We start from the raw sequence: 11905 nt of genomic DNA, 5'->3' as shown, positions 1-11905 counted from the left end.
ACTGGGCGGACGGAGTCGATACCTCGGAACGCACGAAATTTCTGCAGCGTATTCGGAGTTTGGCGAACTTTCACACTTGATGCCAAGAGAGACATCGGCGGGAAAAACTGGAATCAACTTACGAAAGCGACTCATTATGTTCGCGAGTGCAGTTTACGAGAGAGGATGACTCCCACGAACCGGTGCTAGAGAGAATGATTATCAAGGGGGTGTTCGAATTATTCGTAACTAATTCGTTTGAATTCGGAAAATATTTGGTAAGTCAAATGGAATCCTTATCCTCTCGCGAGGCTCACGAGGCCTTCTGCCAGAGCTGATCTCGTAGTTTGGGCCCCAGTCAGATCCCTCGCATCCCAAAGCCGAGCTTGAGCGTCGTCGAGCGAAAAAATCAGGCTAGAAGTACGACTGCTAATGCGACATGTCCTTTGTCCTCATCGACATGAAACCTGTGGGGAAACCGGAAAACGATCTGGATCAGCGGACGACCATTGAACAAACTGTCGGGCCAAGTTTCCTTCTAGGATTGTGCTGCCAATCGTGCATCGGAATACGATCGAGAGTCTCTGATATCTCGAACACAATGCACAGCAGAAGATTCGCATTGAATTGTCAGGGCGAGAACATGATGAGTGAGTTCTCGACACGCGATGAGGAGATCACGGAAAACTCCGGCAGATCTCGCCTTCTGAACATTGCTCGCGACAGCGAAGAATAATTATTGTAGGCGGTATAATATTTCTCGGCGTGCAAGAAAACTCTAGCTTGATTAGTATGCGGACGGTTCGAGCCGCTGTTACGGAATGGATTGCCTCGGTGGAATTCTCTTCCCACAGCCTGAGTGCGACTCAAATCCATATGGAATCGCGCTCCCGCAGCGTATATGACGCCCAATATTCCGATGAACGAGACCTCTCACAATGCAAACTTGACTGCTTCCGAGAATCCTAAGATTACCGCACCCGACAAGCCACGGCTGAGCTTTTCGGACTGCGTCACAGGTGAGGGATGGGTACTGGCTCGGCCGGAGCTGCTGCGGCGCGAAGTCTGTGAAGTTCGGGAGTGAGCCAAGAGAGGGGGTGCAAGTGAGCACCCTCCTTTCCCTTGGCGCAACTTTCAGTTGTCTCTCCCTTTCTTCAATATTTTTTTATCATCTGGATCTCATCTAACACTTCCTTCATTCAGAGCCAGCGACAGAAAGTTTGAACGGGGAAGCCCTTCGGCTCGATTAGTGCGCGATACAGTTTTTCAAGATCAAGCGTGATGGTGGTGGAATCAGCTGCTATCGCTGGTTCCTCAAGCGATTCGTCGTTCGAAAGCGCGGAGGAAGCAGAAGAGTGTTTCGAAGCCGTTGAAGTCACGTGAGTTCCTATCAAGAGAATATTTCGATGGAGTTATCGATCGGAGTAACGGCGCTCGAATGGTCCGACGACTCTTCGGAGCCGATAGCGAAAATGAGCTCTGTGAAAGTTCGGAGCGATCCAGGGATAGTTTCTTCATCGAAATATAAATCAGGTGGCAGTGCCGATCGACCCATGCATGCGCAGTTAGAGAAGGCTGCGAGAATTTTCATGGAGCTAACCTACAATGCTAAACCTACCGACGAGGGGCTCTTCCCTCCATCGAGACTCCGAAGCGACCGACGGAGATGGAATGCATGAGCTTATGTTACGAAAACTGAACTTCCACGGCTAGTCAGCGTTCCTATGATCCGAAGAGGATCGAGAGTGCCCGATTCTATTATTTCTTCAGAGCTGTTCCGATGGGGCAAAAGAGGCAATGAACTAACACAAGAGAGGGGGCGAGAGGACCAATTTTCTCGTTCTGGCGTCGAAAGCCTCCGGACATGTTCCGGTGCTACCGCGCAGAGCTCGGAGGCGAGAGACGGAGCTTCAGTCCTCCGATCACCGGAATGAGCCCTCGCTCAGATCCGGCTGACCCTCGAGTGTCGTGGCAGAGTATGGAAACCATCCCTCTAATACTTATTCCGGACTCGATGTCACTAATGCTGGCATACTCCTGTTGTACAGTATTTTGGAAGTCCGCCCGAGCGATTTTTTTCCGCCGCGGGGCGCTCTATTGAAAGCCGCTTTCCGCTCCCAGTTCCAGGGTGGAACCTTCAAAACAACGTCCCTGTTTTCGTATTGATCCGGTCCCGTAGATTCGGGTGGTGTTGCCAAACGGAACCGGGCGAAAGCTGGATTGTCGCACTGCGGCTTTGATCCGAACCTTTCCGACCCAAATTCTGCTACGCTGCTTACGGGATGCTTTCGCTGCGTAGTCCGATGTTCGACTCTGCAACAGCGTCCGATGAAGAAAGAGCTGCTCGCCCGTTTTTCTGGGATTCGGGAGACAAGTTATGCGTTTCGGGGAATTATCTAGTTAGGCATCCGGTAATTTCCACTAGCGATTGGCAGGTCTCGGTGGTCAATTGGGAGCCATTGTGTTCAATTGGGGATTAAGAAGCCAAAGTAGTGGAAGCTGGGAGTGATTACGGACTCTGCGCGTATCACTGAATTTCCCTCTCTGGAGATCTCGAACACGACATCGACAGACTAGGCACCTGAAAGTCGCTCGGAGAGTCAGATAACCAATGACCCCGCCAGTGGTCAACGAATTATCACTTGGCGGGTAGGGGAGCTGATGTTCGAGAACCAAAGGCACAATTTTCGCCCCCTCATGGAGCGGTTGGGCACGCATTCGATTCTTGGCGGGATTTCCGGAGGTTTGAGCAAAATCGAGCGATAAGGTCTCCTTTGAAAGCTCCTCGATTCAACCTCATTGGATACGTTGCCGCCTCTGCGCGAATGTGAAAAAAGGGAATCGCATCCATCCTCGACTCCTGAGTCCTAAATTTCCGTTTCGACGCGAGCTTATGAGCTGAGGCACAGAGTTCGCTCCGGCTAGTGGAGTCGAAGCTCCGAAAGCCGCGTAGCATGGATATCGTCGTTATTGTGGCCCTGCATGTCCCCCCAAAACCCCTTGACGAATGAGGTGCCATATTTCTACGGGGATACAACGGCGTATCGAGATTTCGCCTCGCACCCTCGCGGCGGAAAATTCGCCGACGGCTGAAGTGAGGCATCAAGATTTCAGTGGTATTTAACATTCACAAACATCTCGTTCCGAGTTCGTCTACCGCCGAGATACTCTGGAATTATTGTTTTGATTTGACTTGCGAATGGTCTAAAATAATGGTCGGCGCTTCCACTATGGATCGAGAAGCTGACCTTGGTCATGCAGCGCGTTAGATATCAAGCGCGCAATTCAGTGCCTTCGCTTGAGAAGTTTTTCTTACGAGAGTCATCGTGGCAATAAACTGTTCCTCCGTCTGACACTCTGGGAGTTCCCTGATGCGCAGTTCTGGTAAGCGATTGCCTCTCAGGATTTGGAGCGGCAGAGAGTCTTGTTTTCTCCGAGATAATAAGGCTAAGTCTTCATAATTTCTCAGTCTTCTCCGGCGGTATTAGCCCTGATAAAGCCGTGGCCAACTCAAATACCGAACTCTCCCTGGCTGCAGAACTATTTCCTCCTCCGACACCTGTACATAAGCGTGGCGTACTTTACGCGTATCGTGAACGTGGATTCCGCGACCGAGTTTAGGGTCTCTGAAGTCGGAGTTTGGATGCGAACGTCACCGGTTTTCTTGAGTTTTCAGTGTCATTTCCGAAGTTTCTTCTGTTGTCCCGCTGGGCATTTTTCATTTTTTACAGAAAAAGTCGGTAACGCAATGTCCGATCTAGAGCGAGCTGTCAGACTGCGCGCGTTTTTCGCTCCTTCCCGATCGCACGCAGTCCGGAATGAGTGTCGGCGTTAACGTCTCATTCCTTATCATCTCGGAAGTAGCTACCCGATTACGGAGAGAGATGCTTTTCCGGAACCGATTGAATAATTCTGTCACATCTTCTCCCGCTTTCACGGTCATTTCGAAAAGGCCAGCGTCCTCAATGTCGATTCTCGTCGGTACCGATCAGCGAGCCCTATTGACTAGAACACGCTTTTCTGCCTTTAGTGGAATTAACGGGGCGCGCGAGCGTTGAGTTCTTTCGCACTCATCGCACCTCGACCTTGGAGGGAGTCCAGAGGTGCTGTCGACGCACCGCTCCGAAGAGACGTCGTTTTCAAGCGACGACTCCTCGTTTTTGGCTGTGGTGTGCGACTACGATGCAGACCGCTGACCGGTAGGGCGCTTTTTCCTCCGAAAAGACCATCCGCTTCGAATACTCCTCCCATCCGCCTTGAAGAGTTCTCGAGCAAAACATTCGGGCGGTTAGGCGGAATCTGACTGGCTGCAAAGGTGACACTTCCTTCAAGAGTATTCGAGGATATTTTTCCTCCCGATAAGCATCCTTCTCGTCGCAATTAGCTGTCGAAAGAACGTCCAACTTGTGTTTTCGCTTGGTCACAAACCAACGAAGAGACAGATGAAGCGTCTGCTTGATTATTCGATTTCGCTGCCAGAATTCAATGGAATGTAATCACACCTATATTCATGGGTTCCAGTAACCCTCGCGGCACCGTCTTTTCTGTTGCGTGAAATTGGCTTTTCCCCGAAATACAGAGAGACACCATATCGCATAGACTGCTCCCTCCGAGACGATTGGAGGGCTTGATTTAACGGCAGACGCTGCTCCGGCGCTGTTCGAGATCCCTTCGATGTGCGGCGCACCATTGAAGGGATGGAGCTGACTCGGGAACGAGCGCGGAGCCATCGTCTCCCTGCGCTGTGAACTTCAATGCGGCACTTGTATTTCCCCGACTTATCCAGAAAAACACCGACGGGATGGGGAGGAACTGAGACGCACATGCCCCTTGAAAACAACTCTCATTTTCACGAAAGACGAATAGCTCGCTTCGTCTAATTCTCCCGCCGCTCTACAATGAGTGCTACCCTCCGTCATACCCTCGAGTTTCACGCAGAGAATCGACTCCGCGAGCGCAAATCAATAGATTCAATGGCTAGCGAGAATCTTTACGCTTCCTCTGACGAATGGAGAGGAACTTCAACTCGCTTGCTCTAGCTGTAACGATCCGCAATCGAGGAACGCTACGTCGTCACTGGGGCCGGTCCATCAAGAGGATATTCATCCCCAGAATTCCCAGATGAAGGTCGCTGTGTTGGAAAGCGAGAAGATTCCAAATCATCTTACAAAGAGGACTCTTGAGCCACCAAATTCGCTCATTGGGGCGAACGGAGAACCGGATCGGTTTTTTGCGGATCTCCGGAGCTGTTACGTCAGAACTTTGGAACAAGAATGAGAATTTCAGGAGTCTGCTCCGTGATCCCAATTCGTGGAACTCAACGACATGCTCGGAGTGCTCCGATTGCCAGAAGAGCAGCTCCGCGAGTCCAAGAAGTACCTCTTCGCTCCTTCTTCCAGCTTGAGAAGCTTCACCTGCTCGTGAAGATGCCTCTGGCGTGATCGCGTGATAAATAATTCGCCAGTGTTGCACTGTTGACGCACTTGAAGCGCTTGTGGCGAACTTCTGCCACGAAAGTTTATCAGTTCACCACGTCTTTCATTCGCTCGCCCGAGACTCTAGGGAAAATCTTCTAGCTTCCACCGTCCTCTGCGAGTGAGGCTCCTGGCTCCTGTATCTCGGAAATGAATCGCCGGTGTCCGTACTGGCGGAATCTATATAATCGGTTGTTCGGAGCCCGCGAATCGATCCGTGGGACGGGCTGCGACCGGTCGAGATCAGGGTGCACCGAATTCCGTGTTCGCTGCGTGGAACTCCGGAAGAGGCTCGAGGCGAAAATATCGCAGAAATTCCTCTCATCTCTTAAGGACGTCGTCGTGGGGATCCGACTCGGGCTCCCATTTCGATACATGTACACGTTCAGCGCTATAGTCTCTTTGTTCTCTGTTTCGGTGTCAAGTACCGGATCCGGACTCTTCTGGATAGCATGTCTCTATTATTATATACGTGGGAAAATCCCGATCCGATCGCTCTGTTATGAGCGAAAAAAACGCATTACGTCAGAGAGAAAGTCAAGCCTGACGACTCATGACGGTGTCGGTAGCCCTTCGAGTGAATGAGGACGGTGCCTCACGGTAACACATTGAGTGCCACTGAGGGACGCGGCGCCCCTCAGTTCTCCCGGGATTCCGGAAAATTCCGGCCGGTTGCGCTCCATGTATGACAGTAGACATGCGGTTTCCAGAAATCAGGGAATCCAAGCGGACGGATCTTGGATGCCAATCTGAAACCTCAACTCCGTACCTCGATAGGGCTATTGATACGAACTCGGTGCGTGAGAAGAACTCGGAGCGCATTAAGAGCTGGCGCCGTGCGATATCCGCTCACATAATCGCTTGGAGGAGCGTGTCGGGCTCACGTAGGAGTTTCTCCGTGCACCGTCTCATGAATGAACCTGTCGATTCCACTTCTCCTCGAGCACTTCGAGCCTGTATATCGGAATGTCTTATGGGGGCTGTTTCATCGTCGTTTCAAAGGTGGAAGAGCAGGGATCTCACTTCCCTATTTTTAGATTAAGCCCGGTGCTGCATTATAAGCCCCGAAACGGATCACGGCGCTCCACAGTGTCGCGGTGTCGAGCTCAACGAGCGGAGAATCGAAAGAGCTCCTCAGTTTATCTCGATAAAAACCGAGAGGGAAAGAAATATTTCGACGGTTTCGCAGCTCCGTTCGCATTTCCGAATGTTCGACGCGAACAGACGAACGGGCTTCTTACGCTTCGAGATCACGACACCTGCCAGGATGGGTCGTAAAGACAAGTAAGCTCATTCTTGAATCGATTGCTCCGAATGAATTGATCATGCGACGGTCTCGAATCGCGGATCGTCACTCTGGATCGTTTACTGAAAACAATTACACGGAATCCGTGAGAAACGTCGCCGCCGGTTACGATCTAAGGCCGGACCAGCCTAACTAACCTTGGCAAAAACGGCGGCCGATGTCGATCTTCGCCATTGCGTCGCTCTACCCACATTTGTACAGCTTCGATGGCCTAGCTCATGGCTGGGAGATCGTCTTGGGGATCGAATACGGTCCCTTCGGAGATCTGTCTCGACTTCAACCGAGACGACTCGGTCCTGATCAGCCGGGTAGGATGCACAATTTCAAATGGCTGAGGCGGCAGTGTTCAGAATCGAATCAAAGGTATTCTTTTTTCTGTGACCGCTCCCGGAAAAAGTGGATAGGTTTCTTCTCTGACCCCCAATTCATGGAGCCCCACCTGAATTGATAGCATTTGCAATATTCATTCAATGTGGAAGGGATTCAAGTCGTCAATGCCCAGTCTAAGGGAATGATCTCCTCCCTCTAGAGTCACTTCAAGAGGTTAACCTTGAACATGGTTTTTCAAGTTCATTTGTGAAACTATTCCTCAGAGATGAGGGAATTGTGTTCGTTCCGCACTATTCTCAGCCCCAGCTGAAGGGGAGCCTGAGTTCGGGATGCCGAAGCCGGGTATGATCTAAGTTCGTTTTAATTTTTCACAGATCAACTAAAACCATACCCATCGATGAAGCACTCAAAGAGTTCATGATACACATAGAGCGGATTGTGGTCAACGATGTCACCGATCACCTCGAGGGTATCCGAGATAGGTGAGCAAGAAGAACGCGTGCACCTTGAGGAATTACAATGTATCGGAATCGGGTTTATCGCGATGGAATTTCCGAGGATAGAAAGTGTCTCTTGATCCCGCATAGACGTTCCATTATTTTGTCTCCAGGCGCACTCGGAGCGTCTATCATGCTGTTGGATATTCGCACCTCTTGTTTTGCCGAGCAGGTCTCTCACTTCACAAGGTAATCTCGCCTCGATCGATATCGTTTTAATTATATAACGACCGCTGCTGCGGGTCACGTACTCGGTGATAACAGATCTTTCAATGAGATCTTAATGCACAGGACGATGTTGCAAGAGCGGTAGCAGCTTTGGCGGAAGCCACACAGTTTTGTCACGTTAGGAGAAAATCGACGTCAACCGTCTACCGAATGATGTTCAGCGAAGATTACAACTCTCATACGACAGAACAGGTAGAGCTGATTAACGATAATGCCGCTGCACTCGAATCTGCTCTACACCGACTTCCTTTGACAGCTCACAGAGTCGGGCGCATGAATTAAATATATTCATACACAATCGCCCAGGCACACGCTGAACTCTGCTATGCGATTTGTTTGCTGGCGGAAGCGATCCTGACTATGGTCCAGGATCCCTCGTTCATTTCATTCATTCAAGGAGCTTTCAAGTTCCGGTCGTGTTACATGGCTTTCAAGTGAGTGCTATAGCGAGTCGAGCGATTCTTTGTTTCCCCACGAAGCGGCGACTATAAGATGTCATTCAGAGCGCGTACATTGCATGAAGCCCATGCGTATGACAGATAACGCCTATAGAGAAATATCACTGATTTTCCCCTTCATTCCCATTGTCTTCTCGAAGAGAGTGCATCGCGTTACTCAAACAACGATCGTGGGGCGAACACGAGGAGAAGGTGCATTTCGAAAGCGGTGTCATGTGCGGGATTGGCGTCTACAACTTGGTGAGTAGAGCCTGAAGTTGATTAATCCCCCAATAGGATGACAATGACGTAATAAATAATAGTAGCACTTGTTTGACGGTACGCTCTTGCAGATTATCTCCTCGCTTCCGCAAAAAGTTTTGAATCTCTTGGAATTCATTGGATTCCACGGTGATGAAACCACTGGGGAACAACTATTAGTCCAACAGACGGAGAAGTTCGAAGGCTTCATGTCGCTTTTCAGCTGCATTGCTCTTCTAGTGCATCAGAGCTACCTCCATTATATTTTCGGTAAGATTTTAACTCTGGAGAAGCGGGACCGTGTGTTCTCCTCCACACGTTCGCACTTCAGTTTTCCCGATTCTGAGTTCCGGAATCTAAATCTTCCGTTTGATCAGGAAATGGCGACTGTAATCTCGAGATGGTCGACAAAGTTGTCCAGCAGTTCATCGGTAAATTCCCGAATGGAGCCATCGGTCTCTACTTCCAAGGTCGAGCGCATCAGATTCACGGTCGCATCGAACGCGCTCTGGAACAATTCGAAGAAGCAAACAAGGTGATGGACGACTTCATCCCCTTTGACGCGTTCTTCAACTGGGATCACGCCTACCTATATTGGTGAGTGACAGCAGTCCACGACACCGTAGACTCGGAGCTCCATTCATCGTCATCAATTCATGATTTCTTTCCATTCAATCCAGCGTGCTGGGTCTTGGGACGATGTTCTGAGGGTTCTGGACGATCTGCATCGGAAATGCAGCTGGTCGGAGGCGACGTCGTTTTACTTGAAGGGAGTCTGTACCTACATGAAAGAGGTAAGGCGATTTTGATGATCTTCTCCGCTCCGACGCCCTCGGTGGCATATCTTGAAAATACATTGCGCTCACGGAAAAATTTATTTGATTCAGATCGAGGGCAACATCAACAATAACGCCTCCGGCTCACTAGAAGGTGTTCACGACTTGATGTCCAAAGTTGCACCTTCCTGCAAAAGAATAGCCGGCCGTACAATTCCGCTCGAAGTATTCCGCTCGATGAAAGCTCGCACTTTCCTGGAGCGCGGTCGACTCACGCTTCCCCACTATGTAGGAGCACTATGGGACGGCTATTTCTAATTTGAGCCGCATTGTTCGGCCCATTGCCGTGCATGCCAAGACCCTTAATGATTCGTATATGATCATTTCCAGGAACTGATGTACCTGTGGGGCTTCTTCAACATGTTCTCGAAGAACAATGACACACTGTCGAAAGTGAAGGCAGAAATCGAGACTGAGGTGGCTCGTATCAGGGCTTCGTACGAGAACGACGCTGCCTATCTCCCAGATTGGTGTCTCGTCAGGTTCTTGCAAGGCGTTATTCTCCGGTACGAGAAAAAGACTCGGCGCCGCTGAGGCAGCTTTCAGAGAAGTCACCATGCAGTGAGTAGTCCATGCTGTTCTACCCGACTCCATCAAATTCATTTTTGCATGAAATACTTTGTCTTGGTCCATCAATGGGTGATTGGAACCGCCTCTGGGTCAAAAGTGACTGAAGGGAATTTCTTCAATTCTAGCGGTCCGGAGTTGGGAGACGAGATTCACGTGTCTGCTTTCTCCTCTTTGGAGATGGGCTTACTGTACATAGACGACGACAATCTGGCAGAAGCGAAGGAGCAAATCAAGATCACGAGACAATACAGAGGATTCCGCTCAGCATACCTCTGTCTTTCAAAGTTACACTCAGCGTATAAGCAAGTTAAGCGACTGCTAGAAGAAGACCCGTGCGACCAGGAAGACAACTGTTGAAGTCCTGGTGCTGCCCGCAGCAACCAATCGCCATGTTCAATCATATTCTCAATGAGACGGCTAGCTAATCGATTAATCAAACATCATCATACCTCGAAAAGATGGAGAGTTGATATTGATGCATGTCAATTACGTGTCCATGAGTAAACTTGAGCTGTGCTTGATGCCTTGGTACTTTATCCATACGTAGAGACTCGAAGTCCGCGCAAGGGGGTTGGTGGGCTCTTGTAACGCGGGATCGCTCCACTTGACTCTAGGCTACTTGTCCAGGACATCAATGAGAAAAAATGCTTCCACTCAGGCGGGATAAATTATATCCTGCAACACCTACGACAAGATTATCTGATCATCCTCGCGAGAAAAATAGCACGTCAGGTCATAAAGGCATGCGCAACATGCAAGATGTTCCACGCAGAAGCAGCAAGTCTGCCGACACCCCCTTACCAGCATTTCGAATCGAAGAGACCCCACCAGTCCATCACTTCGGGTGCGATTTCACGGGACCAGTTAGATACAAGAAGAATTCTGGCGAAATAGGAAAAGGATACATTCTCCTTTTCACCTGCGCAGTCACCAGAGCAGTCCACCAAGAATTAACGACAGACCTATCGACAGTCGAAGTTTTAGAAGCCTTAAAAAAATTCCTCAACCGGCTCCGCTCTGTGAGAACGATAACCTCGGACAACGGTCTATCCTTCCAGAGAGCCTCCGAGGAACTAAAGCTCATTCACGAGAACGTCAAGAACGGCGAAATTAGAAGACGAATCTCCGACCTCATGATCGACTGGAAATTCATCGTACCGATGGCACGGAATTTCGGGGCCTTCTACGAAAGACAAATCCAAACGATTAAGAGGCCATTCCGAAAGATCCTAGCATCCGCAGTCCCTCATTTCAGAGATTTAGAAATAATCCTCAGCGGAATCGAAGCAATGGTAAGCAGCCGACCGATGACCACGATAGCTTCAGGAGCGGATGAAATCGAAGCACTCTCGCCAGCCGACCACCTTTCCGGATACCGAGGAAGAACAATCATCCCAGAACATATATCGGAACCAAGCAAAGCGTCAGATGCGGATAAAATCGTATTCTCCAGGCGATGGAAATACCAGCAACGAATCCTCAGTTCTTATTGGAAGCGATATCACGACGAATATCTACAGTATCTGAAAACGGCCCACAAACAGACGCCTGTCGCGGCAAGACCCCTTAAAATCGACGAGGTGTGCTTACTCAAAGGAGAATCATACAAGCGGGCCTTCTGGCCGCTATGCAAAGTTATCGCGCTTCCCGATAATACCTCCCCCGAAAACGCTCGCTCCTGTACAATCAGAACAGCCGAGGGCCAAGTTTTTCATCGCCCCATCCACAAATTATATCCCTTAGAAGCACAAGACTAATTCCCTAACTTCATCAAGATTTCCTCCAGGATAAATCAAAGATAAATCAAAACCTACAAAAGACACACAAATTCAATCAAAAACAATGAAAAATTAATTGGAATGACTCAAGTCGAAGTCACGCTGCCTCACGGCTCTCACGGGCGAGCGCCGATAGAGGCATGCCCTGGGCCAGGAACTCTTCAATTTCGAGCTCCCGCTCAGGGATTGTGGGGTACACCTCCTGGTGG

The 11905-nt window shown here is 49.8% G+C and overlaps 2 protein-coding genes across 2 annotated transcripts; both read left to right on the top strand.

The window, feature by feature from the left end:
* The first annotated feature begins 6545 nt into the window (after positions 1–6545).
* LOC100899972 (tetratricopeptide repeat protein 39A) lies at positions 6546–10275 on the top strand. The gene is given in 13 exon segments (XM_029111408.1): positions 6546–6737; positions 7464–7571; positions 7700–7775; positions 7878–8006; positions 8121–8248; positions 8413–8512; positions 8605–8782; positions 8890–9122; positions 9193–9306; positions 9400–9576; positions 9679–9858; positions 9860–9909; positions 10044–10275. Coding segments are annotated over 13 exon segments (1782 nt in total). The 5' UTR covers positions 6546–6660.
* A 386-nt stretch (positions 10276–10661) lies between these two features.
* On the top strand, positions 10662–11675 carry LOC100900450 (uncharacterized). The gene has a single exon (XM_003743109.1). The coding sequence runs from the start codon at positions 10662–10664 to the stop codon at positions 11673–11675; it is 1014 nt and encodes a 337-aa protein (XP_003743157.1).
* The last annotated feature ends 230 nt before the right edge of the window (positions 11676–11905 follow it).

Source organism: Galendromus occidentalis, unplaced genomic scaffold (assembly GCF_000255335.2).
Source record: "Galendromus occidentalis unplaced genomic scaffold, Mocc_1.1 scf7180000077439, whole genome shotgun sequence".
Lineage (NCBI taxonomy): Eukaryota > Metazoa > Arthropoda > Arachnida > Mesostigmata > Phytoseiidae > Galendromus > Galendromus occidentalis.
The sequence above is the reverse complement of the archived record's forward strand: the minus strand, read 5'-3'. Positions and strand labels throughout refer to the sequence as shown.